Below are 27,985 nucleotides of genomic sequence, written 5' to 3' on the forward strand. Positions count from 1 at the left end.
ATTTGTGCCTCATAAAGTAGATTGATTAAGTCAAATACTAATCAAAATGTAGGTAATTACAAATGGGCTATCTTTCAGGTTTACAAAAAGAAACATTTAATGTGAGAATGTGAGAAAAATGTAAGATGTAAAACTTAGGCTAATTCAGTCATAAGTTTGTACATTTTCTAAATAGGCCTACATGAATGTTTCTTAACTAACCATTTAAAACAAGTTAGAGTACAATAGAGTAATTTAAATCATATATATTACATTACATGCCAGAGATTTCATCGCTCGTTTGACTTGTGTGTGATTCTGAAAAATATGAGGGAGTTGTGTGTCTTCAGCCGTCTACGTTACTTAAGTTATCTGAGAAATGTAACTTATATAATAACAAATAAGCAAATAAGCAAAAGTAATGATAAGGAAGCTAAAATGTCAATTTTGTGCGATGTTACAGAAAAACTGTGTAAGTGAAGTCAGTGATAGGCCTGTCTCATATTCATTACATTAAAATACCAGGAAAACGGAAGTAGTCCTATATAAAGAGATAATCTCTCTAATATCTTAACTATTATTCAAACTCAGCACTGAACCCATAATTGTATAGGCTAAACTCTAATACTGATGTGCAACAACTCACTGCACCACAGCTAGAAAAACATCTCCTCCTATAATATTAAAAAAAGAAGAAGAAAAAATACAATTTCAGAGTTGAGCTCTTTGAACAAAGAGAAATAAGTCTAAATTATTTTTCTTATTAAAAGGAAACATCTATGTGATTTTGGGCCACCGACTAAACAGTTAACGGCCTAAATGTAGCATAAAAATCTAGATCAGACATAAACAACCTGCGATAAACACATTTTTCATTTGTTCTTAAATTTACAGTTTGATTATTTTTTCGTTTCTGAATCCTTGCAGTAGCTACTGGCTGAGTCCAGAGCCACAGTCAGTGATTCTTCACGGGTCTTCCTTTTCCATTTCCCTTCACGGAACACGAGCCGATTCTGAAAATGAGGCAGAACAGCTGCTGAAGTTTACTATAAAGAAAGGAGTGACATCTTTACACCAGCATAATGACCTTTAACCTCCTACCTCCTCTTGCATCGTGGACACAGTCTGCCCCACACTGCCCTCATCGTGGCTTCCCTCAGAGCCGGGCTCCCCCACAGGTACACGGCCGGTGTGCACACAGCGTTGAAACGAGCCATGATGGCGAAGAGATTAGTGGCCTCGTTCCTGAATGTCAGCCCTCTTCCCACCACCAGTCTGAGGACGATATTGACGAAAGAGGGGCACCACAACACCAAGAAACTTATGACAACAAAAATGATTATTCTCAACGATTCCTTTTTGTTTTCCTTCTCCTCGCTGGGAGGCTCTCTCTCTACCTGGAAACGGGCGACCACATACAGTTTGATAGTCATGGCCACTTTGGTGACCACGATGACTTGTAAGCTGACCATACTGAAAACATAGAGCTGTATTGCTTTAGCAAGGGGCAAGAATTGTGTAACAATTGTTTGAACATAGACATGAAACCAGCAATAGACATTTGCAGAGATAATCACCGGCCGGGTTAAAAAACGCGCATAGATGAATGGGTGGCACACAGCAAAATATCGATCAAACTGTGCAAACATAAATGTCATTATGTTCACCCCAAGTAGAGCAGGTAACATATTATAAGTCCCATTTCTTGAAGGGTATCCCTCCTGAACGTCGAACAAACCGAGATAATACACCGAGAAGCCAACGAGCGTATCACAGATACTGGTGTTGAGCATGAAAATAAACCTGTTCTGAAGGCGAAGCGCTCGGGTGGATGAGATGGCAATGACTACAGGTCCGGCTACGAGAACAGCAGCTGTGGCGAATAAAATCTGAAATATAAAGATGAGATAATCCACTGGACTGTCGAAGTTCACTGAGAGAAGCACTCCTCCTGTGAGAGAGTGTGTGCTATTAGAGAGGAGCATTGTTTCATTAATGTTGCCTCACTTTCTCTTCCATTTATAGGCCTATAGCTTGTTGGTAGCCTACGCCTCTATCCATTCCCCATGAAACGTTACCTAATACCACTTAATGATGATTGGGCTTGTTTATCATATACTTTATTATATATTTTTTCCTTTTTCTGTCAGTCATTTTCATTGTCACTTCACAAAATGAATATGGGTTTGTTGAGGTCACCAAGATAACAGGCAGATCAGATTGTGAGATTGAACACTAAAACCAATGTAAAATTATTTTTAATAAATCGTTTTGGGCTAAATGTAATCATGCATAATAAAAACGTATTAAGATTTAATTATTTTGGTGCCAGACACGTCGAATAATTTGATAAGGAGGCCGGTCAGTGTGCAGTGTAAAATTGTAAAGTCTATGGGTTCAGAGAAAATCTACAGCGCATCGATCTGTTATAGGCCTCCTAACTTGTCACAAAAACAAAATTTCCCATTCCTTTTTTTTTTAAAATAATGGTTTTTATTTCCCATTTGTGCTTATTCAGCAACAATCAGCCGAAGTTAGCCTAAATGTTTGGGGGTCTTTTTAACCCTCATGTTGTGTTCATTTCAGTGTTCCCGAATCCCGGTCAAAAATGACCGCTCTATTAAGACTGATAAAACTGTAATAATACATATATTAGTTTCATTAGTTTTCTTAATCAACTTAAAGCAGAAGTAAGTGATATATTTGTGTTAATATAAGTCTTAAATAGTTGTATCTTCCGACAGCAATCACTTACATAGAGTGTTTGGTCTGAAACACAGGTCTGTCAGTCACTCTGCTCTGCTCTGAGCCGAGGAGAAAACATTTATCGTATCCTACAGTTTTTATCCAATGAGGAGAGAGAACGGCATGCAGGGCTGTGTGTGCAGCCAAGGGACGCCGTGAATGTGGTGACGTAGCGACGAGGACTGTTATGGTGCGTTCAAGGAAACTCGTATTTTTCCGACCGTGAAGTGGTACCAGTTCAATCTGGTACGAGTTCACCGGTCGGAAGTTACGAGTGGCCGTTATAGTGACTTTCACCGGTAAAACAGGTCGGAAAAACACGAGTGGGTTGCCTGAAACGCTACAAAGTCATAAGTTGTGACTTGAAGCTGTAATTTACGATTTCAAAAGGCTGCCTGGAACGCAGCATTAGCGAAAACGACCGGACCACTTACTTCTGCTTTAAGTTCTTGTGAACATTACAGGTTTATAATGTCTATCTGTTATTTATGGCGTGTATGCCTCATTCATCTGAGCTAATGGCATCTGACAAATGAGGATGTAACCTACTTGAGCTCAGTTTTTTTCACACTCATTGTAGTTCCCCCATTCATTTCTAATGGCCGGTCATTTTTGACGGTCACAACAAGAATGTACAAAAGTTGAATAAAAAGCACAAAGTTGTATGCAAATAAATATAATTCATTTTGTCTGTTGAAATCCTCTTTTGTAGACAAAGTCGTGGAATCTTAGGTCAGTCTGATCACATACATTTTTCAGAGATGAAATTTTTACAACGTTCAAATTCGACCGGAACATAACATGAGGGTTAATGAATGAAGGCATGGTGAGCTTCCATCAGTTTTGGCCCGTGAAGGGGCGAAGCAACAATGTGGAGCTGACCGAGGTGCTGAACCAGCGGTGCTCGACCTTGATCCGCAGCTTCGAGGAGACGCCGCTGTCCGCGGTGCTGATCCCGTGGCCGGCAGCTGCCCTCGCGTTTATTAATCATCAATTTATAAATATACACTTGAATTTACAAATATGTACAATTTTATATTACATTTTGTGCTGTAGCCTTCTACGGTTTTCCCCTCCTCTTAACTCTCTCTTGGATCAAAATCCCCTTTCCTGATAGTTTGTGCGAGTCAATAGGGCCTCGTTGTTTTTCGGCCACTTGTTGCAGGCAGGTTCGAGATAGGCTATCGCACGAAAGGGACAGATGAGGGAAAAAACTTTACTAACAACATTTCCGCTAAACTCCAGTGACAAAGTTCCCAATAACTGCTGAAATTCTGCGGAGATTAAAATTAAAAAAATTCTCAACGAAAGCGGGGACACCAAGCAGCTCCTTGGTTGGCCGGATCAGCATGATCAGCAGCACACGTTAAAGTTTACAGAGCGGATCAGGAAACCAGAAGTAGTCTGGTAATATTTAACTAATATTGTGAGCCGGAGGCATGCAGTCACACACATTTTTAATTTCTCTTTGCTAAACAAATTGTATGTTAATAATTAATAATCCCATCTGTTCTACAATACTACAGTAGCCTATGATGAACTCTGAATTTGTTACCCCGCATGCATGAGCCACGATCATTGGACATGTGTGATATCATTAATGATACATTAATGCTAAATGGTTAAATGCATTTTCTCTGGTGCTTAACAAAAAAATGGAACTTTTCATAATTACAACGAAATCCAAAGTATATGATATAATAGAACATTAGAACACTGTAACTTTGCCAGAAAATAAAAACACCTACTCCATATTCGTTATTGTTGAAAACAATACAGGGATTTGTAAGAAAATATTAACCTGGATGTGATAAATAGGCCATACACTGTGTTTCATGTGAAAAACATTTGACTATCACATCCTTTCTAAAATGAAATGACAGAATTAGATGACCCAGACCCTGGCTCTATAATCCTGACCCAATCTCAAACCAGTACTGTAGGCGCATTCACACAGGAAAAACCCCAACTGCTCAATCTGACTGAGAAATAGCATCGATTCAAAATGGACTGAAACACATCCCATGTTAGCCCGCGTGATGTGGCCACGTATTGTCCTTCCGTGGGGGATGCATTCACTGGCTCCTTCATTATAATTTGTTTGTCATTCCATCAAAGGTAAAACCAATTCTGAAAAGAGATAAAGGGTAGGGACAGAGGGGGAGAAAACGAGAGAGAGAGAGTTACAATAATTGTCTGCATATAATATTTCATTTTTCCCCATTAACCAATAATCAAATGTGCATAATGAAAAGTGCAATTTTATATCACGCAGACAGCAGAGACCGACCTTGCTCTCCGTCTCGGACAGATCCTCCGCCACACCAGTCTCCATATGACCCCTCGCAGCGCCGGACTGCCCCAGATGTACAGAGCCGGGGTGAACAGTGCGTTCAGGCGCGCCATGATGGCAAACAGGTTAGTGGCCTCGTTCTTAAACCTCAGACCTTTCCTAGTCAACTGTCTGACAATGATATTGACAAAGGACGGACACCAAAGGGCCAAGAAACAAATAACCACAAACACAATGATGCGCAGCGACTCTTTCTTATTGTCTCTCTCAGCACTGGGCGCCTCTCTCACAAGGTGATTCCTGGCTATGATGTATAATTTAATTGTCATCAATACTTTAATGAGCACTATAATCTGCAGAGTCATCACACCAAACGCGTTTATTTGAGCCGCCTTTGAGATGGGCACCATGTTCTGCACAGTGAGGATGGAGTATGTATAAATCCAACAAAAGGCGCAGATACCAATGACAAAAGACCTTGTTATGTAGCGGTTATAAAAGAATGGATGGCACACAGCAAAGTAGCGATCAAACTGAGCGAAGAGGAAGGTTAACACATTGACACCTAGGAACGAGGGTAAAATGTAATAAGTCCCGTTCCTAGAGGGGTAGCCCTCTTGGACGTCGAAGAGGCCGAGGTAGTAGACCGAGAAGCCGGTCAGAGTGTCACTGATGCTCGTGTTCAGCATGAATATGAACCGGTTCTGGCCTCTCAGAGACCGGGAGGCGGAGATCCCGATGACCACCGAGCCGGCGACGAGCACGGCGCTTGTGGCGAACAGAATATGGAAGATGAAGACGAGGAAGTCCCCCGCAGTGCTGAAATCCACCGACAGAGGAATGGTGCCGTTAAGGAGCATCCTGACGCTCCGCCAGAAGACGAGCATTCGTTACTTTTATATAGGCCTATGCGTACGTGAATGGTGCCATCTTGTCACAGTTTGAGCACACCTCCTGGTCTCTATGGGAGAAGAGGTTTTGGCATAAACAAATAGGAGGTTTGGTAGATGGATCTATGGAAAGAATAAATCAAGTTCAATGACAAGGAGTCCCGGGGGTGTTTGGTAAAGTAATAAGATGATCGCCATACATGCAGTCACTTGTTTGTGCCTCCCAATGTAGGACTGATCAATAATATATTTACCTACATTAAACATAACAGGTGGTTGAAAGATATTCAAGCTTAACGAATGAAGCCCAATGCATCAATAAGACTAGTGGCACTACATTGGTCTCATTGTTTGGTGGTTTTTGTGGTTAAAGCATTTAAACTGAGATTTTGGTTACATTTATCTAAATAAATGATAAATATGTTGTGCCCGAAATCCAGTGGTGGACAGTAATGGAGTAAATTTACTTGAGTACTGTACTTAAGTACATATCCAGAGGATTTGTACTTTACTTGAGTATTAGATTTCTTTGGTACGTATTACTCTTACTTGAATACATTTCCAAGACAAATATTTTTACTTTTACGCAAGTTAATTCCTAGGAAGGCTGAAAAGTACTCGTTACTTTCAGGTCTGCTCTTTTTTTTCTAAAATACTATTGAACACAAGCTGTGTTTGTCAAAGAAGGAAACCCTGACCCCTAAAAGCAGCACATCAATGCAGGTGGTTTCAAAGAGTTAATTCTCAGAAACAAGAGTTAAAAGGTCCTTAAATTCATTTAGAAAAAAATATAGTAATTCATTGATGTGAAAAATAAGAAATTTACTCTTATTCTTACTTTTACTTAAAAGTACATTTGAGAAGCATGTACTTTTGGATACTTAAGTACCTTTAAAAGCAAGTACTTTTTTACTCTTACTCGAGTAACATGTCGACTGAGCTACTTTTACTTGTAACGGAGTAAATTTTGACCAGTAGTATTTGTACTCTTACTCAAGTACTGGGGGTCGAGTACTCTGTCCATCTCTGGCCGAAATCACGTTTTCTGTTGGCCATTATACCAGATCTTATCCTTCCAAGTGCTGACATAAACGTAGGCCTGTCTAAATAGTTAGGGTTTAATGCATGTAGATAAACACCAATAAAATGTTCAATATAAACATGTTTGCAATTTAGCCTATACTGAATACAGAAAACATATCCAGACCCAAGTTGTTGGGGCTATTAACTGTCTATTGACCTCGTGACTTTACACTTTAAGTTCTTTCTTTGGAGGAGGAGGAGGATGGAGGATAATTCAATTCTCCCAAAAGTCTATTTTGTCAAAGGCAAATATTTTCAGTTTCTGACATTGATCAGATGGATCACTCTGCACTGGATATAAAGTGCTCGTTTCAATCATAAAACAATCAACACATATGATGTATTATATCAGTACCAATACGAGCCATAGGAGACACAGATTCCCTATAATTATTGCATATTTTCGTGAAATTTTCCAAATAATTCAGCATTGGACGCTTTAGTAATAAGGTCAATGTTTTCTTCAGCCACTAGAGGGCGGAGTAAACCATTGTTTCAGTCAAAACACCAGCCTCTTGCTGACACTAATCATAGATCTTGCACACAGTAAATTGGATTATGCAATTATAGCCTGTACTTGAGTGTTTTGTATTCACAATGATCTCCAGTCATATCAAGAGTTGTACATCCCCTAGATTTTCAGCTTCAGCTCTCTTTAGAATTTGAATAGTGAGTTCTCACACTTGACTGCACTTCCCACAAAAGTGACAGCTGGTCTTTCATGATTCATGGTTTCATCAGTCACCAATAGGACTTTTTTGAATGTTTCAGCTCACTCTCTCTCTATAGGGTGAAACTCAACCTGTGTTCCTCTGTTACTTTTCACTGTTTCACTACTGTGAAACCAATATAAAGAACTACTTGTTCAGTTTTTACCACACCCCACTAATAAATCTTAGCAGGGTGCGGTAACAATATGTTCCAACCCTGCGGTTTTACAAGTCATCAACAAAAGTTAGGACACCTATAGGAGTTATTTGCATTACTGTCAAATCAAAGATTCATTTCTTTCTATTTCTTTCTATTGCTGTGGTAAAGCTCTAAACTAGCCATTATTAGCCATCACTGCCATAACTGAAAAATGTAGGCTATAATTTCTAGGTCTTTGGTACAATAATATATTTTGTTTGTCTTTTTTGTTTTGTTTTGTTTTGTTTTTTACTTTGGGCAGTTCACTTCTTATCTTTGTAACATTTAAGGTCATTTACTGGACCTGAACTGTTGAAAGTTTTTTGACCAGTAGTACATTGGATTGGTAAATCTAGAGTTTGATCCACCCATGGCCTTACAGTGGACATGATGTAGACATGTTGTTGGTTCACTGTCAAACATTCACACCTCTTCTTGAAATACAATAAAATTTGACATCACTGAAATACTCTACAAAAGTCATTCATATTGTCTGAATGTTGACACCTTATGAAGTTAACACAATGTTTTTCGCGTCTCCTTTGTTCAAACTGTGCTGTCCAGGTCAATGTTAAGGTTTCTGATGACTCTCAACTGCTTTTTACAATAAATGCATATCATAACAAGCAGATAACTGAATAATTTGAAAGGGCTTCAGAAAACTTGAACAGAAGTACAAAGTATAGCCCAGGAAACGTCTGCCTAATGTGATTTATAATATCTGGGGTGAAATAAAAGATTTTGAGCATCAAAAGTTGAAAGAACTTTCTTTATGGTGCTGTCCTCAGACCCAGAGGTCAGCCATTCATGGCTATTTCTATAGTTTTGCAGAACCTGCAAAATTATCACATTTCAGATTTAGTTTTCTTTGTTCCTTAACTCAGAACTTTTTATAAAAGCCCCTGACGTCAAGACAATAATTGTGCCATAAACTAAAAATGCTTCATTGAGTCAGTTTGAACTATAATTTTAAGCCTATTACCTCGTTTGCTTTAACAAGATGTTGACCAGGATCTTGTTGACTTGTCAGGGGAATAACAGTCACACAGGTCTGCTAGTAAGCTTGACTGTGCCTCCTACATAAATCAGAAGAGTGTTAACCCCCTCCTCGGCTGGAGGCTCACAGCTGCACCGCTGCCACCCTTTGCTGTGCAATGAAGACCTGAGCACTGCTGTTGCACAACACGTCTTCTCTGCATCGATGAGTAACAGCAGCGGCAGCAGCAGCAGCAGCAAGGGTTGGTCTCTTGTGCTGCCCCCCACAAGCTTTGGCAATGTGTTGCTGCTCCTCTTCAGTATTTTCCTGGCTGCAACCATCATTTTCCTCAACATGTCTGTGTTTCTCTCCATACTGCTGAACGGGGCGCTGCGCAGCGAGAACCGCTTCATGTACATGCTGAGCACCTGCTTCAGTGACATCTGCACCGGCGTGTCTTATTATTATTCCGGTGTTCTCGATGTGAGGGATTACTTCGGCTCTCCTACGGGAACCTTTTACATCGTACCCACATTTTTAGGTCTGTCTTACATGGCTATTCTGGCCGCGCAGGCGGACAGGTACCACGCGGTGGTGTCACCCTTTAAATACTCCCACCGCATGACCCGCAACAGAACCATCATGGTCATCTTTGCGTACTGGGTCTATGCATTCGTTATCGTGGCCGTGAACAGCCTAGTCAAAGTCGGTGTGGCCAAACAGGTCACGAGCATTGGCACGTTTGTGGGGAACATATTCACCGTGATTATAATGATAGGGCTGAACGTCAGGCTGTTCATCATAGCCCGGTTCCAGCTGGAGAGGGAGCCCCCCTCTGAGGAGAGAGAGAGCAAGCGCTCCTCGGTCTATCTCATACTGGTGGTGGCTGTGTTTTTCTTAGGCACCTGGCTTCCTATATTCACTCACGTCGTGGCCTGTAATTTCTTTGGTTTGACCTGTTACGCCTTTAGGAATGAAGGCACCGACCCTCTGCGCATTTTGCCCCGCATTAACTCCGCCCTGACCCCCGTCCTGTACATCAGAGGGTGCAGCGCGCTCAGAGCCACGCTGCTCACCAAAGTGTGGAGACACTGCCGCTGTAAAAGGAGGTAAGAAGGTGATGATGATCGACGGGTTCATGCGTTATTAACTCCTCTGTGTTGCTCTGTGATGCCTTACACGAGTGTTCACAGGATTTGATTCCACTCAAGTCATGTCCCTTATTGTGCAAAAACATGTTTGTTTGTTTTTATATCCCCGATTCTTAAATATAATTTATGTATGATAATAATCTGAATATCGTTTCACATACACTGGTTTTTACAATAATTTGTTGATATGCTGTAGGGGTAGGCTTCAGTCAAACAAATGCTTTATTACCTTTATATGACTTTGCTTTATGGCTTTTTGATGCTTTTAAATTGTTATTAATTCTTAATCTCTATTTTTTTCGCCGTCCATGACAAATGCACGTGTTGAATTTGTTTGTCAATGAGTAACTGAATCCATAAGCTGACACAAATGTTCTTTTTTGTCCTTTTCTCTTTCATCCTCTTCATGCAGACTTTATCCTGAACGACTTCGCCCCATTAATCTCCGCGCCCGCGAATTTAAAAGTTGAATCATTTCTAAGTGGATGGATGGCATGATCTGTGTTGTTTTTAATCTATAACAGCACAACCAAGCTGTTCAAAGACTGAATGCACTTCATCGGCCAAACAAAGTTCCCTGGGCTTCCTAGTGATGCTAGAGATTATTTCATTGTTGCTCTCAAATCTCAATGAACTATTGCAGATATTATTCCACAAATAACTAATCGACAGTGGCGTGTTTGGATTTTATTGTCATGTTTTATCACATAGCTATTTCATTGAATAAAAATCAAAGGTCGTTAGTGACTGAAACTCAAGCTTTTTTGTCATACCTGTCAGACTTACTGGTTTTCTTAGCTCAGCAATTGGAAACAATGGGAAATAACCAATACAAAGCCACTCCCATCTCTACAGACACCATAACCGATTCGATCATTTCCCTGACACAGTCTGCTGTGGTAAATGCCAACCATTTGTCATCGAAACTACACGGGGAATCACCTGTGCACTAACGAGTTGTACCTATTCATCACAATCTTTCAGCCAAATCCCACTGGGGCACACGAGCTGATTAACATCAGATCGTGTAGGCTACAGAGTTCATCACATGTCAGCCACTGTGGTTATTCGTGAGTGGTCAAAAAGACAGAAACACATGCAGAGTTGTCTAAAAGCACCGTGATTATGCAACTATGCTTCCCCGCGGAGGATGCAGTTTCCGCGGCAACCACAGAGTGTCAGAAGAACTCTTTGGCACGGCGCCATAACTTGGACATCCGCGGGATGTGAACCGTGGGCATTAAATCAAGGGGAACCGGGCTGATACAATATCTGGATCAGTCTGCGTTTCCCTCCTGGGCCTTGTAGATTCATTAACATCTTCAGTCAGGTGCCATCATCAATGTAATCTCACTGATAAAGATCCAATAAACGGTATCCTGGTCAGAACCCATCAGTGGGGTTTGTATAGAACTGTGTGCTATTGGCTGAAGGCTGGTCTGGGTCCTGTGTGCTAAGAGGAGGAGCCAACAGATCGCCACACTTCCGCACATCTGGTGCCCAATATTTGAACCTCAGCCATCTCTCTCTCTCTCTCTCTCTCTCTCTCTCTCTCTCTCTCTCTCTCTCTGCTGTTATATCTAAATCATCTGGCCAACCAGGAAGATGAGTCACTAAACGACCAGTACATAGTCCAACACTAAAGACCCGAAATCCCCCAACAAACAAACAGTGTGTGGGCATTGCGTAGCCTATATGAACCAGGCCAAAACCAAACAGTAAAGGTACATACAGAAAGGTGAATGGGCGTAGATTGGGATAAGTCTTTAATTGCTACTATCAACAGTCCAACTACTAAGTGATTTAAAAAGAGGCCATGCCATTAAATACCTTACTGGATTTGCATAGTATCCAGGTCTTATACAGAAACACAATGAAAACTGCAAAAAAAAAAAAAATCAAATGTTTTTTTTTTTTTTTTTTTTACATTGAAACATTTATGGGATAATTTAATTTGCCTGCGGCACAACACATTTTATGGCACATCAACGATACCACTTTATCTTAGTGTCTACATGCAGCGCGGCCGACCATAACCCAACACTTGCTTTAAAAAAACAAAACAAAGCAAAAACAAAAAACATTTTTAATGCATTTTAGAGAAATTTTCTGCAACACCCACTCAAAAATGATCATTGTTCGTAATATTACACAATCTCATTCATTTTTGTAGCGCAGACCTGCACAGCGGAGTGGTATGATACAGGACCATGAGCAAGGCCTAAACCACAGTTTGAAACTGAGCATAAACAGCCGCCCCCCCCCTCTCCCCTTCCACCCCCTTGTCTTTCTTTCTCTCTCTGCCATCTTGCAGGTAAAGTTGCCAGGGGTCCTGGGGCTGAGAAAGTGGCCAAACCCTCCCACAGTGGGATGTTTTCTCTGCTGCACTCTGGGCTGGTTTCTATTCAAATGTGGGTCAGGGGTGAGGAAGCCTAACGTCATAAGCTTGCAACATGGCGTCCCGAAGGCTGTGAGATGAGCAAGAGGATGGTAGGCTAAAGAACGCTTGAGAACGATCCTACCGATGTAATAAGGTATTTAAAAGAAATTATTTCTCTTTGGGTGGGATCGTAAACGCACCGCGGAGCTGCTTTTGTGTCCGTTTCGATCGGATCGGGTGTTTTTCTTTTCTCCCAGCTGCTGCAAGGATCGCAAGGCTTTTTCGGCGTTACGGTGGTGTTTTTTCCACGGCGTGCCAACAAAAAGGGGCTCCGCTGGTGCCTATTTCGGCTCTACCAGCCTGCTTTGGCAAACCGATGGGATCTCGTTTGATTTGCCCGAGTTTATCGCTCGCTTCGTGCTCGAATCCGTCTAAATAATTCGCTTGCAAAAAATGTTGTGGCGTTTATTTCGGCGTCGTGGGCATACAGGAGATGCCTCACGGGACGAGTGTGTACCAAATAATTACCAGGCTGGCAAAGCCCAGTAGGCGACAGAAAAGGACCCACTAACGTCTCGTCGCAGCGGCTTTAAAGAAACGCTGCAATGTTTTCACACTTTACCTTCGTTTTCTCCGTTTTAGCACAATGAATCGTTTGGCATCACGTAAGGTAATGAGGTGAAGGTTTCGTTTAAAGCGTTCACTGGCACGTAAGCCTTATGATAACGCTGACTTTTTAGTCTCAAGTAGCACTAAATTGCGCTTAATGTGTTTAAATGAATCCCGGACGAATCCAGTGGATTTTACGCACGGTATGTTGCGCAATCACCCTGATAATCACAGAGGTATTATTGACTATACCTATAGTGTAATCTGCATTGTTTATATGTAGGTTAAGCCACCTTAGTCTTAGGTAGGGGCTGCTTAAAAAATAATTTAACAGGATTGACATGCGGTTTTACTCAGTACGATGTGGATGCAGCTACACTGTAGTTGTCTTATAAACGGGAATTCAGTGGATGCGGAGGAATTGTATATGTCTTTCTATCTATCCTATAGGTGGGCTACTGCTGTACATCGACCATCTTTGTGATCAGCCACAGTGTGGGTGTAACGTTGCGTTACACACTGACACAAACCTGCATGGGCTTTATGGAAACATTGTTGCATGATGCTCATTTGCACATGATCGTTATGATGAAGCCCCCCCTAAAAAATCGCATCTTAATGGTGAATGTTTGATGATGACACTCGGGGTAATCACTTTGGTAACTGTTAAAACAATGCATGTGCTCAGGTGTGAAGGCAGCCTGGCTTCTCAGGTGATTAGAGTAGTTAAAGTACCAAGGGGCATGGAGATAATAAGGCACAGGAATGTCAGTAATGTGGGTTCCTCTGACTGGCTGCTGTTTTTGTATAACCAATTTTTTTTTTTTTTTTTTTTGGGGGGGGGGGGGGTTGTGTGAAAACATTTCCAGTCCCTGTGCAGGTCTGTTTTTACATTGCTTAATTTAAACCAGGAAAATATTTGAAGTACACAAGATGAAATTCTGATAAAAACATATCTGATCTATCGGGGTTGATGGAAATGAGATACCAGTCTGTGTGTGTGTGTGTGACAGTATTGAGATGGTAATTGTGCCAGTTTTTGTATTGAAAATGACACAGTTGCTTGACATGTCCCAGCAGAGGCCAGAGGTCTTCACTCATCCAGCACCAGTCGGGTCTGACTATATAAAATGTGGGTTTGATGTCGGTTAACCACAACGCATTTCCTGTTTTTGTTCTTGTCATGTGTGACAAAATGGGTTTGCATAGCCATGTTTGCTGCTTAATCACACACAACTGTTTTTAGCCTTCAGACTGAGTATATCCAGGGCAGCTGTTTGCATTGGCTCATCTAAAGTAGGCAGTTTGTCAGCAGCGTTGACAAATGCAAAGTTTCACTGTTGTTTTGTTTGTTTTTTTAAATGCTGAGACATCCCCAGAGACCTGTGTTTGGGTTTTGTCATATATTTAGCACAACATGAAGATAAATCCATCTATTTTCACAACCTCTTATCCCGTTCAGGGCTGACGGGTGCTGTAGCCTATAATATGAAGATTATAGGATTATATTTGGGCTGGTTACACCCACCCCGAAGCATAGTCAAAAGTATGCAGTTTATGTTGCTCTGCCTGCCAGCTCGGAAAAAAAAATTGGCCAAACAATTAGCTCAACTTTTCAACTGTATTGGTGAAAGACCTTTAAGGCTTGACCGGGTACATCTAAATGCATTTTACACTTCATGTACATAATCTAATTTGATGAGGCTTGTAAAGCTGGAACGGAGCTCCTGGCTGAACGGCCTTAAGCATGGTGACAATGCTGCATCTGTAACAGTAATAAGCTTTGAAGACTGGCAGTACTGAGTGTTTAGTTCATGTGATCCCATTATTTTCAAGACAGAGTCCTTTTTTTTACAAACTTACGCAGGTATGCAGAAATAATGAACTGAGGACACTGTGATGTATTTTTACTGACCACTCCTTTAGAATAAGAGACAGATGTATAGAAAGATGACATCTGTACCAAAACCCCCCACCAGACATGAGAGCGACACATGAACCGAAAGCTCTTTTTGTTGCCAAGCCTAACCACCTGCATGTTGTCAGATACACATTATGCACAGTAATGAGTGTCAAACTAGTTAATTTAGGCAAGTCAACTGATCAGTGTGACTAGTTTCATTGATTACTATGGACTACAAAAAGAGGCCTGGAGGGTAATTTGAGGCCTGTGTGTCTCTGTGTCTGTGTGTGTGTGTGTGCCTCATGATCCTCATGATCGGCCGGTTGGTCTTGCCTCACCCTTCTTGTCCCTTCCCATTCCCAATGCACACACAGTATCCTGTGTACATTGTGATCATGGCTTACTGTGGCGTGTGTGTGTGTGGGCAGCACAGTGCAGTAAGAAGGTTACTTAGGCTATATGTTCTGCTGACATGTTGGACGAGGACTTATAGATTGTGCTGGGCTGTCGTATCTATAGCGATCTGTCTGTTGTTCTGCTCTGTGCTGCTGTTGGAGGGCAGTTTGGTTCGTTCGGTGGCTAAAGCACCTCAGGGTAGGGTTGTTGTTGTCTTTGAGAAGAAGAAACAGTCTGTGGAATGTAGTGCTGATAGCCAGAAGGTTATGCAGTGTGTAAAGGCTGGAGGAGGAGTAGGAGGAGGAGGAAGAGGAGGAGGAGGAGGAGGAGGAGGGGGTTGGCAGCCCTCTAAAACGTTGGACCATACAGGATCTGTCCTTACCCAACATGCCCTCTGTCCTTAACGTGAGTGTTAGGCACTTAGGTCATGTGGGACTTTTTACTGGAGGGGGTTTTATCTCATCAGCAAAGTTCATTCTCTTTAGACAGAGGCCAGTTTATCACACCAATCATATGTTTGCTTGTTAGTAAAGTGCTTGATTACTTCACTTTTTTAGTGAGGACACGCTGTTGGATTCAGTGTGTGTGTGTGGGTGTCGGCTGCGAGCTAGTGTTGCTGGCAGTCTTCTGCGAAAGTCTCAGTGTTCATTTCAGTCTTTCAGTCCTAATTTAATTTCTCCAGGGGACACTTTGGATGCAGCAACTGAGCCACAAAATGCAATGCAGCATAGATGACGCTGAGATGCACACTTGTATATAAACCCATGGCAGCCAGAAAGAAAGAAAGAAAGAAACTGCGTAATTCTGCTATTTTTGAGAAGGTCCAAACATGCTGGAAGAAGCCATGAATTCATATATGAATCTGTAACCCTTTGTTAAAGTATATACATATTCACTAAGGAATAGGACAGTAGACTTTTAGACTTAAAATTATGTCTATGTCAAACCAGGAAATGCATAGGACAGGCCATGTATACCATGCATGGAATTCCACCCGGTCCCATTATGTTGGTGCTTCCTGGATCTTGGCAGATACAGCTACAAAGCAAAGTATTCAAGCCCACATTCTGCAAACTACGTGTTAAAGATGTCATTTAAATAGAATTAATATCGGCCATTAGTCATCTCCATAACAACCGGAAAGTAGGCTACTATAGGACTAGACATTTTTCTGGGTATCTTTATAGCAGGGACTATCTGGATGTTAACAGGGAAAATGTTCGCATACCTTTAGCTATCCACGGATCTGATATTCTGCCCTGTCTGTTTTTGTAATGTGATATCTTCTTATTAAATCATGACATCAAATTTGTGCATGCTAATTGGATAATATTGACACGAATTAAGTGAAGCCCAGTTCAGGCAGCTGTATCCAGCACTGTCACAACAATAAACACGACAGGAGGGGGGGATTTGGGAAAGTTTTGGGCGTGTGTGCTATTTTTGCATGCAGGACAGAGTATACTTGTATACCTGTTACTCCCTCAAGACTTGGCTGTGGCTTTAGTGTCTAGTATTACCTGTGGCCGACATGCACACCGCAGAACACATTCATTCATGACCTGTTGTTTAGTTGTGATGCAGGAAAAGGGGTTAAGACTCACACTACTGCCTTCTTTACATGAGGAAAATCTTAAGAAAAAATCTTTTCCTGTCATTTCACTGGTGTTAATGCCCTGGTGCAAAAAAAAAAAGAAAATCCTTTAGATGAAAAAGGTGTTATTTAGACAGGCATGCACAGAAATACACCCATGGGTTTGATTACAGGTGGAGTTGTGAGCATGTAAGAGGTTTTGTGTGCTTGTGTGTGTGTGACAGAGAGACAGAGTCTTGCCTTTTTCTTCTCTTGCTGCACAGCACTGGCACATCTGGGGTACACAGCAACCATTGACCCCCTCCTGTGAAGAAATGGATGGGGCTCTTTTCATTCCACTGCACCCTGGGCAGGACCTGTTTGTCTGCAACATGGCTGAACTGCCTGACAGAAAATTAGTCTTAATTGGAAGGGCTCTACCCAGACTGCAGCGGGGCTACTGTAATTCACGTACTTCAGCCCTCAGCCGTGCAGCATGAGGGTCATGCACCTGTTCACTAGCATTTATATCCAACAATGCGGCAGAAATCCATGTTTCTAAGACAGGAAAGATCAGCCTTTACCTCTTGTCCAAATGTTTTTCAGCTTTTGTACAGCAGGACGTCTCGCCTGCGGCTTCTCTGAAGAGATTATAACTAGAATTGGATCAACGTCCAGAATTCCAGCAGATGCTCTGCATCAGAACTATTCATCCGTTTGCCACAGAGACACAAGTGTAGGCAGGTTTTTATTTCAAGCAAAGACCACAGCAGGTGATTTCACTTATTATTTCACCCTCTGCAGTCTCTGGTTTGAACAAAAAAAAAAAAAACCTGCATATTCTGCTCTACATGACATCTGGCTGAATAGCTCTGTTTATCTCTATACTATATTGGAGACATTGTATGTTTTGATTCAATGCATAAGACTACACAAAAATCTAGGATTAAACTTAAATTGGTTCATGCCTAGTGCATTTAAAAAAACACATTGTTAACTTTATTCAGTAGCCTATTTTCTGGAAGATTATGAAAACACAAAAAACTGGTTTCCTTGTAAACGAGGAAAGGGATTAAGAGAAAGCCTCGTTAACAGCTGGAGAAACCTGATTTCCGTGCCATGTGAACACTTAACAGGCTTCTTACTTGCACATGCATGTGTATGTGTATGACAAAGACCTCAGACAGGGAAAAGTATCGCTTTGGCAGCAGCGTGGCAGATGAAAGGAAACGTCATTGCTCGTATAAGTGCATCCTTGTAACCAACCCGAACTCTGATGATTAAAATAGAGATAAGTAAGCTGCTTTCCACCGCTGAATAGTAGACTCTCTGTAAAACATGCACGCAGTATGAAAATTTTGTCTGTGTCTCCCAGAAATATACTCTAGAGGGGGTGAAAAGGAAAAGATCCGCCACCATAATTACACACACAGACCACCTGCATTTACCTGCTTGTATTCCACTACAGCGTTCTCAAATGTGCTGCCTTCGCCTGATTGTCTTAAAAGTGGAATCATTAGAGAGAGGTGTGTGGTGTTTCCTCAGACGCAGCAGATATTACACAGGTGAAAAAGAACACGCGGAGTGGGTTAGCTGAAAAGCACAGCTGTTCTCTTTAATCTCCTCATTGTACTGCGAGCCATCCTCTTTTTCTTTTTTTTTTGCACACCAGAGAACTGAAACTCGGATAATTGCAGTACCCATGAGTCCTGCTTGGATCAACCTTACCCATGCAGCAGCAGTGTCAGCCATGTTGAAATGGCTCAGAGGTGGTTGCTCAGTGTTTGTATTTCAAACTGGCTTTGTACCATCCCCCTAGCCCCTCCCCCACTCCCCCTGCCCACCAGTATACTCTCCGGGTGTGGGTGTGTGTGTGTGTGTGTGTGTGTGCTGTGTGCATGTGTTTAAGAGCACTGTCTGAGTGTGCACACACACTGAGGCCCTTTGCTTGGGTACATGATTAGCTCCTTTTCTCTTTGTGCTTACAAAAGTCCTTACCTGCACGTCCAGCCCCCCACCCCATCAGCCCCTGCACAGTGGTGGGACCATCCTCGCAGTTTTACAGCCGTTACTGTATTATTGTTTGAAGGGAAAGGTGTAAAAGATAACCCCGCTGTAAAGCTCAGGTTGAATATGTTTTTTAAAATCCTTCTCTGGTCCTGCTATGCTTTCTATTGGTTGTTAGCTGATGACCTTTCACAGTAGTAGGGTGTGTTTTGTTATTGCGCCACAGGACTTTGCCTCACCTCTGCCCTCTCTCCTGGGCTCTCTACCCTCTGTTCAGGAGATTAGTGCCACAGCCCACTGCTCTCTCAGTCACCTTCGCCGCATGAACGCTGACTCTGAAAGGTTTACTAGCTCGCTGTTTAATCCATAAACTCCTTGGGAAAAAAAAAAAAAGAGGATGCAATGACGGGCAGCAGTAAATGAAGTAAAGCCAGATCATCCAGATCTCTGGTGTAACCAATTTAATTTAGACAGAGACCGGCATTAATTCACTGCTGGGGGGCACTTGGATATACTGACTATAGTTTCCAGTCCAGGATCAGCACATGGATACTATGTTATCCCGATCATGTCTGTCAAGTCCGTGTAAACATCCCTGTCTGCTTATCTCCACATCAGCAGCCTCTTGAAACAAGTCAAGGTTGAGGCCAAACAGTAGGTTGCTGTGTTTTTTAAAATGCAGTTGGCCTCTCTATCATTACCGTAAGCCGCAGTCAGTTTTTGAAAAGGTTAACACTGCAGGCAAGGTAAGTTGATCCCGTGGCCATGCTTGAAGGGCAACATCTACCCTGGTCTGCAGTCCGAGCCCATAGCGCTGCTGCTGCTGCTGCTGCTGGCTTCGGCTGGTATGTGGTGCCATATTTGGTTTGAGCAAAGTCTTGTTTCTCACAGCACCTCCTTGACCGGCTTTCTCGCCATCTCTCAACCTCCCTGTCAGCCTTTGCAGAGGGCTCAGAGAAAAAAAAAAAACAGGAATTCAATCCTGCTGGAAATGCTGCTGCTCGCCACCTAACATAACATACATAATAAACTAGTCATCCTGCATACTGGAAACATCATTCTAGCAGTTGTAGCAGCAGTATCGTCTTTCTAACGGTTCATCCATCCCCTTGCCTTTGCACCGTAACTGTAAGACTTGGGGGATGCTGGAACAGGATAACGGCCTCATTACGATATTGGCAATGTTTCTACGTAGAAACTGAACAGGAGAGTGCCATGCATGCACTCACTCACAGATGGAGCTGCCATGATGGTGCAGGGCAGCCAGGCAGACCTACAGTATCTGTCCCCCCGTGGTATTAAGCCTGTTTTCCTGGGCAGCACCGTTGGAAGGGGAGCTGGGCCTACACGTGTCCCACCCTAGCTGCATATAGATCAGCCGTAATCCATTAGCAGCTCCCTGGAATCCAGCCGGCACGGCACAGCACCGGAGGGGCCAGGGGGAGAGGGTAGCTGTGTGGGTGATGGGGGGAGGAGAGAGAGAGAGAGAGAGAGAGGGAGAGAGAACGCAGGAGAGGAGGGGGGTGGGGGATGGCTCTTTTTTTTTTTTTTTTCCCCTCCTGAGCTGGCTTCTCTACTCAGAGCCCAGCCCCCTTTTATGTCGGCCTGTTGGAAAAGCCTCTTGAATCCCCCCATAAAGCCTGCAGAGGTGTGTGTGTGTGTGTGTGTGTGTATGTTAAGAGAGAGACTTGACTGATATATGGCTTCCTGGTTGGCATCGTAGCAGAGGCCCTTCCTTCTCCATGCAGCGGCCCTCTTCTCCCTCACCACCGCCGCCTCCCCGCTGGGGGCTGAGGAACCATATGCCCCCGTAGTGTAGCACACTCAACCGCAGATCTGGGTTTTTCCAGAATGGCTCATTTATGACGGTAAAAACAGTTCGCACGGTTGGGTTGTGTTGGGTTGTGTCTGCATGCCCGGTGAGAGGTTGGTGAAGGTGGGAGGATAGAGAGAGAGCGAGAGACGGGGGAGGGGAAGAAGAAGACCATGAGTGGAAGTGTCAAAGCAGAGGAGGCAAGCCCAGGCCTGGACCTCAGAGTAATGATCACTCCAGCTGATTGTATCAGCTAGCCAGACTGTTGTTCCCACAGATACATCAAGCAAACCAACTCTAACTTACAAATTCTCCCCTCACTTATTGTTGATCTTGCACAATGTTCACTCTTCTCCAGCCCTGCATTGGTCTTGGCACCAAGATCTAACAATCCCGTCCTGTGCTGTGCTGTCACTGTCTTCAGGTTTTTTTTTTTGTGGTTTCTCATCAGAGTCTGTGTAGTGATTGAGGAGATTAACTGTCAGTGTATTTGAGGCTTTGTTTTTGGAGATGATTGCGGCGCAGACTGTCATTGTTGTACTCCAAATTTTAGATTGCTAGATGAAGTAGGCTACACAGATCTGACATAATCTTGCTGAACTCAGTGGTCATAGGAGCTGATGGACCTAAATACATGGTGATGCTGCTCTACATTATTCACTTAATCTTGGTTAGTGTTCCAAAAAAGGAAAATGTACTGTAAACGACTTTGGCCTGATACACTTTGCTTTCACAAGAACCTTTTATCAGCGACACAGTTTTGGATAAATTTCAAAGGAGGTTAAATCGAAAGCAACTGGACTTAGTTATTTGTCTAGGAAGACGTTTCACCTCTCATCCAAGAGGCTTCATCAGTTCATGTACGGATGGATAAACAATGCTCAGTTTTGTGTCTTTTGCCTGCAGGCTTGGTGCTTTTCTCACTCCAGCTCAGTTGAGGAACCACTCCCTTCTTTCTTGCTGCATATTATGAAATACGTTTGTTTTTTTTTTCTTCAGTAAATCTCTAAATTGGCACTGGGTTGAGATGGCACATTTTCATATGTATTTATGGCCTGAGCTAAACATTTCTCTGCATTACTGTATAATCTCCTGTAATACGGTATATCCCGCTCTGATCAGGGGGCATTAAAGATGTGTCCATTTTCCCAGCATGGGCTTGAGTCAGGGATAGGCCGAGCTGCCGGGACTAAACCACATTACCGCTGTTCATGTACTTGACCTGTGGTTCGGCCAGAGATGGACAGAGTACTCTGCCCCAGTACTTGAGTAAGAGTACAAATACTACTGGTCAAAATTTACTCCGTTACAAGTAAAAGTAGCTCAGTCGACATGTTACTCGAGTAAGAGTAAAAAAGTACTTGCTTTTAAAGGTACTTAAGTATCCAAAAGTACATGCTTTTAAATTTATTTTAAGTAAAAGTAAGAGTAAATTTCTTATTTTTCACATCAATGAATTACTATAATTTTGTCTAAATGAATTTAAGGACCTTTTAACTTGTTTCTGAGAATTAACTCTTTGAAACCACCTGCACTGATGTGCTGCTTTTAGAACCACAATGTTATATAAAACTGCAGAAACACCTATAAAAACAAATCAAATGAATGGGATCATAAGAGGACAGCAATTGTCATTTTCACGTTTTGTCCAATAGTAATTTAGAAAAAAAAAAGAGCAGACCTGAAGGTAACTAGTACTTTTCAGCCTTCCTAGAAATTAACTTGAGTAAAAGTAAAAATATTAGTCTTGTCTTGTATTCAAGTAAGAGTAATAAGTACCAAAGAAATCTAATACTCAAGTAAAGTACAAATCCTCTGGATATGTACTTAGGTACAGTACTCAAGTAAATTTACTCTGTTACTGTCCACCACTGGGTTCGGCTGATCACATGCATTTAACTTGCTGCAAACTTTTTGTGTTTTCAGTGTCACCACAGAAGTGGGGCACTGTGGTATGTAACGGGTCATCAGTATGTAGTTTAACAGCGAATGAGATTCATCTGCCCTAATTCCATAAACGAGGGCCTCTCTGGAGGATCAGGTGGTAGTGTCCTTGTCTTTGAGCCACACCCCCCCTCCTCCCCTCTCTTCTGCCCCAGCTCCTGTGTAGTTTTACCTGCTCAGGTGTCACCTAATCTCTCCCCCCGGCCCTGCTGTGCCACCGACCCCCCACCCCGAGACAATGGGGCAGGGCTGACATTACCATGACCTAATAGAGACGAGTCTCCAAAGAGGGCACCCCATCGAAACTAGAGTTACTCCGCAGAGATAGGGAAGAGGAGCTGAGAGGAGGCATCTCAGAGAGAAGTAGTTACTTTAGCCTTTGTGCTCCCTCCGCCCTGGTGGCTTTTGTGCCAGAACTGTGGCAATGTGCACAATCAGAACTTGATCCATGCAGGGGTTGCAATTTGTTTAAAAAGGAAGATGAGAGGGAGGGGAGGGTTCCAGTTTCTAAGCTGCCGTGTGATTATGTGGCATGCTGTGCTAACAGTTTGCCAATTTCCCTGAGAGAGCTAAAAGCTTAGATTGATGTGCTCACAGTGGGTGTCATAACACATGCAGTTTAATTGTTGCACATGACAGACATGCAAGTATTGGAGTTGTCCTTTTTTTAAACCTCTATTGGGCTTTAATCCTACTGAAGGCTGCAACAAAACTACTGAGTATACCGAGTTTGACCAATGCAAGCTTCGTTTTTCTACCAATCCTTTGCATTGACCAAACTAATTTAAATTCCTCCCTTGTCCTTTATTTACTTTTTCTCATAAATTGCCGATTCGGGTGTGGAAACCTATTGTATTGTTTGTTAAAGCAGAAGTAAGCGGAATATTTGTGTTAATATAAGTCTTAAATAGTTATATCTTCCAACAGCAATCACTTACATAGAGTGTTTGGTCTGAAACACGGGTCTGTCAGTCACTCTGCTCTGCTGTAAGCCGAGGCGAAAACTTTCCTTGTATCCTACAACCTTTATCCAATGAGGAGAGAGAACGGCATAAAGGGGCGGTCCTCTCTGTGTGTGCAGCCAAGGGATGCGCGTGAATGTGGTGACGTAGGGACGAGGGCGGGGACTGCTAACTCCATCGGCTGATAGGAAGTTAGCCAAAACGAACGGATCGCTTACTTCTGCTTTAAAGACCGCTGCTCTTTCATTTATTTACTCTGCAACCTGTCATTATCAGTCATCAGTGTAATGTTTCTTCTTGTCTACAACGTAAAACACTGACTTTCTCCTCTTCTTTTCTTTTTTTTTCTCTCACAGCTTCAGGTGGTGCTCGTGTAGGAAGAGAGAGAGTGAGAGAGAGAGAGAAAGAGAGAGAAGGAAAGACGGAAGGTGGAAATGGAACTGCCAAATCATGCCAAACACCTGCTGCTGCAACTCAACCAGCAGAGAGCCAAGGGCTTCCTGTGTGATGTCATCATCGTGGTGGAGAATGCACTCTTCCGCGCCCACAAGAACATCCTGGCCGCGAGCAGCATTTACTTCAAATCTCTGGTCCTCCACGATAACCTCATTAACCTTGATACAGAGATGGTAAACCCCTCTGTATTCAGACAAGTTCTGGACTTCATCTACACCGGGAAGCTCCTGTCCTCGTCAGAGCAGAGCAGCGAGCAGAACTTCAGTGCCCTCTTAACCGCAGCCAGCTACCTCCAGCTCCACGACCTCGCTGCTCTGTGCAGAAAGAAGCTCAAGCGCAGTGGCGGGAAACCCCTGCCAGGTAAACCCTCCACTCCCGGTCCCCTCAGCCGCTTACGCCTCAACAACCAGCGCCTTTCCTCCTCGACCCCCGCCGGCCCCAACAACCACTATCCTCCGACCCCTTCCGACGCCGACCAGCCACAGCCGGACGAAGGCCTTCGGGACAAGCTCTCGGACGATGAGATGTTTGTCGGCAGCTCCGGGAAGAACAACGGGACCGGGGGCAACGGCAGCAGCAGTAACGGTAACCTCAGCAGCGGAGGAAGCGCCGGAGAGCCAGACCTCGGACTGGATCTGTCCAAGAAGAGCCCTCCTCCGTCTGCGGGCACGGCCACCGACGCCCTCAGCCCACACAGCAACTCCCAAGAATCCCCTCAATCTGCCTCAGTATCCACAACCAACAGTGCCTCGCTGGACGACTCCTCGACCCCGCTACCGGGCGGAGACGCGGAAACCACGGAGCTCAACTCCTCGTCTAAAACCTCGGAGGAAAACCAGAACCAGCCGGACGGGCCCCCGCCCCAGAAGAGATCTCGGCAGGTTTCTCGCAAGAACGAATGGCCCAAGAGAGAGGCGTCGGGGTTGAAGTCCGAAGATCACGACAGGCCGCTGGTCAACGGGGTGATCGTGGGTCCTAAAGACGGCCGCGCCTCCGGGGTCGGCGGGGGCAGCGGCGGCAGCTTCACCTCCGATAAGTCCTTCCAGTGTAAAGACGAAGACGACGCGGGAGAGAACGGCCAGGACCACAGCGAAGAGAGCGGCCAGAGCGACGGAGAGAGCGCCGGAGGAGGTGGTGGTGGCGGCGGTGGGGGGACGGGAGGAGGAGGAGGAGGAGGGGGACACAGCGCCAACTACGTCTACAGGCAGGAGGGTTTCGAGCCGGCGTTCGGAGACAACCTCTACGTGTGCATCCCCTGCGGCAAGGGCTTCCCCAGCTCCGAGCAGCTCAACGCTCACGTGGAGACGCACACCGAGGACGAGCTCTACATCAAAGAGGAGGGGGGGACCTTCGTGAAGGAGGAGGACGAGGAGGAGGCCGAGGACCTGTCCGCCCCCGTCGGACCCTCCAACTTCGGCTCGGAAACGCGTCCGTTCAAGTGCACAGTCTGCAGCAAGAGCTACAAAGACCCGGCGACGCTGAGACAACACGAAAAGAGCCACTGGCTGACCAGGCCCTTTCCCTGCAACATCTGCGGCAAAATGTTCACCCAGAGGGGCACCATGACACGCCATATGCGCAGCCACCTCGGCCTCAAGCCGTTTGCATGCGAGGAGTGTGGCATGCGCTTCACACGCCAGTACCGTCTGACAGAGCACATGCGTGTCCACTCTGGGGAGAAGCCGTACGAATGCCAGCTATGCGGGGGGAAGTTTACCCAGCAGCGCAACCTCATCAGTCACCTGAGAATGCACACCTCACCCTCATAGAAATGCATCAAGCCAAAGAACTCTGGGAATAGAAAAGAATTTTTAAAAATTCTCCACCTTTTTTTTTTTTTTTTTTTTTTCCATCTCAAAAAAGCAAAGAAACGCACACGAACACGTTCACACGCAGACACACACATATAGTTCTACATATGAATTCCAGTTTACTACGCCCCGGGCAAAGTGAATGATGTTGCTGTTTTTGCCACAGTGGGCTCTTCTTGGTGACGGTGGGATCTTGTCGATGCAAGGACGGGGTCATCGTTTCTATTGTCTGCTCACCTCTCAGGAGTTCTAGGGGGGACGATTTTACTCCTGTCACTCTCCAAAGTCACGAAGCCATGGTGTGGTGGAGTGGCATGACTTCTGGTCTGCGTTGAAAGTCTGTCAAATGTGAATGTGGGTACTAATATAATGTCAAGCCCCCACCCAACCCCCTCCCCTACTCCCCCTTCCCCTCCCCTCGGCAGCCTTCCTCTCTTCTACCTTTTATGAGCATTGAGTCTTTGAGTTTTTCAGATTGTTCCTCAAACAGATTAACTTGAGAGTCCACTCTGTACTCCAGTGCTATTTTGACCAAAAACCACGTGCAAACAAATACTGGCAATAATTCAGCAAAAAGATTATTTTTAACCCTGACAGCTTTATATCCTTTGTTACGGTTGGTGATGGGGCTCTCTGTACGTAAGAGGAGGGATAACTGGGTTTGGGACCATCTCCATGCTTTAACTGAAAGTCCCGACAGAAGGTTCATGGTGGGATGATGATGACATTGGATTAAGTTTTAAGTTTTTACAAACGACAAATACTCAAAAGTCCTCTGTGCAGCTGTTTACGGTCGCAAAAAAAAAGAGGATTTGTTTTTAAACATTACTTTCGGTTTTGCCTGCTAGTGCTTCCAGGAATGACTCCTGGTTGGAAAGACGAACCCCTTCGAGGTACTTTGTTTTACTTAAAGAACTTGTAATGTTTCAGTGAATGTTTAAACTGGAAGGTCTTGGGGATTTTTCTTGTGGAGGGGAGGGATTTGGGTTGCAGTGGGTTGGGCCGGGCGGGGTGGGGTGGGGGTGGGGTGGGATGGGATGGGTGGTAAAAAGAGGGTGTTTTTAGACTGGACATTACGTTCAGTGGGTACGTTTATTTTTTTGTCTGTATAGCTTTCCTCCCCTCAGAAAAAAGAAAAGTCTATTTATATAGGCTTGTGACCTCGCTACCTCTGATTACTCTTATGAACTCTATGTTGATTAGTTGAAAGTTCCTATGTAATTAATTGTAAAAAGTGTGTAGATTATGGTAACGTTTCACCTGATGCTTTAACCTGCCCATCTCTCAACACAGGTTTTGTTTTTTTGTTTTTTCCTTTTTTTTTTTTTTTTTTTAAATGCTCATAGATTTTACACATTAATATTGTTTTAGCTGTTGTTTGTACTTGTCAAATATAGCTTTTCGGGGGCCCTGCTCAGTGTGGCCCCCACCTCAAAGTGTACTGTAGCTTCTGCCTGGAGCAAATAGTGGTTGGTTAGTTAGTTAGTTTAGATGTATAGTGTTCCAAAGATCTTATGAATGTTGAGGAGAACAGAGCTAACTAACAAACATTGCTAGACAAGTTCATAACCAAAGTTTTAAAAAAAAAAGATGTACTTAAGATATATAGCGTACTAAATTATTTCACTTTTGATTTTCTTTTTGCTGTATAAAACATATTATGAATTATATTCTAAGTCCAGACAAAGAAATCCACTCTTTTGATGGAGTTTTGGCCAATGACTCTGATACTGAGGAAGGTTCTTGTGGTTTGCAAGGAAAGCTTGTGCTGATTGGTGGGCCGGTATAATGTAAACTTTACCACCTAACCAAAACTGGTAAAGTTTAAAAACATGTTCCCCATACATGTTTTTTGTTTGTTCGTTTTTTTTTGGTTCCTTCTCTTTTGTTTCCAGAGTCCTTATCACTTTATATTCCCTGACTTTAAAAAACAGGACTGATGACATTGTATGTGTTCTGTTCAGACCAAAAAAAGAAAAAGAAAAAAAAGATAGGAATTATAATCAGAATTTTAATGTGAAGTTCAAGTTGCTTGTTAGTTGATTTTTTTTTTTTTTTTTTGTTATGTTTTGGGTTTTTTTTTTTTTTTTTTTTTTTGAGCCAGA

At 43.4% G+C, this 27,985-nt stretch overlaps 4 protein-coding genes across 4 annotated transcripts; 2 read left to right on the forward strand and 2 right to left on the reverse strand.

The window, feature by feature from the left end:
• Positions 1 to 934: 934 nt before the first annotated feature.
• Positions 935 to 1,964, reverse strand: LOC146981131 (uncharacterized). Its single transcript, XM_085788123.1, has 2 exons — positions 1,081 to 1,964; positions 935 to 992 (listed from the first exon to the last, which is right to left on the reverse strand). The coding sequence occupies exons 1-2, from the start codon at positions 1,962 to 1,964 to the stop codon at positions 935 to 937; spliced, it is 942 nt and encodes a 313-aa protein (XP_085644249.1).
• A 2,850-nt stretch (positions 1,965 to 4,814) lies between these two features.
• Positions 4,815 to 5,877, reverse strand: LOC146981132 (uncharacterized). Its single transcript, XM_085788124.1, has 2 exons — positions 5,015 to 5,877; positions 4,815 to 4,854 (listed from the first exon to the last, which is right to left on the reverse strand). The coding sequence occupies exons 1-2, from the start codon at positions 5,875 to 5,877 to the stop codon at positions 4,815 to 4,817; spliced, it is 903 nt and encodes a 300-aa protein (XP_085644250.1).
• Positions 5,878 to 9,127: 3,250 nt separating this feature from the next.
• LOC146981133 (uncharacterized) lies at positions 9,128 to 9,989 on the forward strand. Its single transcript, XM_085788125.1, has one exon. It carries the CDS (start codon positions 9,230 to 9,232, stop codon positions 9,986 to 9,988), a length of 759 nt encoding a protein of 252 aa, XP_085644251.1. The 5' UTR covers positions 9,128 to 9,229; the 3' UTR covers position 9,989.
• Positions 9,990 to 12,310: 2,321 nt separating this feature from the next.
• hic2 (hypermethylated in cancer 2) lies at positions 12,311 to 27,675 on the forward strand. The gene is made up of 2 exons (XM_085786096.1): positions 12,311 to 12,560; positions 23,970 to 27,675. Exon 2 carries the CDS (start codon positions 24,048 to 24,050, stop codon positions 25,836 to 25,838), a length of 1,791 nt encoding a protein of 596 aa, XP_085642222.1. The 5' UTR covers positions 12,311 to 12,560; positions 23,970 to 24,047; the 3' UTR covers positions 25,839 to 27,675.
• The last annotated feature ends 310 nt before the right edge of the window (positions 27,676 to 27,985 follow it).

The sequence above is a fragment of the Trachurus japonicus genome, chromosome 9 (genome assembly GCF_045865225.1).
Source record: "Trachurus japonicus isolate A0001 chromosome 9, Traja_1.0".
Lineage (NCBI taxonomy): Eukaryota > Metazoa > Chordata > Actinopteri > Carangiformes > Carangidae > Trachurus > Trachurus japonicus.

Coding starts and splice junctions, on each gene's coding strand:
- LOC146981132 (XM_085788124.1), bottom strand. CDS start 5,877: ATGCTCCTTAACGGCACCATTCCTCTGTCGGTGGATTTCAGCACTGCG. Junction 4,855..5,014: donor TGTCCGAGACGGAGAGCAAG/GTCGGTCTCTGC, acceptor ATCTCTTTTCAG/AATTGGTTTTACCTTTGATG.
- hic2 (XM_085786096.1), top strand. CDS start 24,048: ATGGAACTGCCAAATCATGCCAAACACCTGCTGCTGCAACTCAACCAG.
- LOC146981131 (XM_085788123.1), bottom strand. CDS start 1,964: ATGCTCCTCTCTAATAGCACACACTCTCTCACAGGAGGAGTGCTTCTC. Junction 993..1,080: donor TGTCCACGATGCAAGAGGAG/GTAGGAGGTTAA, acceptor CCTCATTTTCAG/AATCGGCTCGTGTTCCGTGA.
- LOC146981133 (XM_085788125.1), top strand. CDS start 9,230: ATGTCTGTGTTTCTCTCCATACTGCTGAACGGGGCGCTGCGCAGCGAG.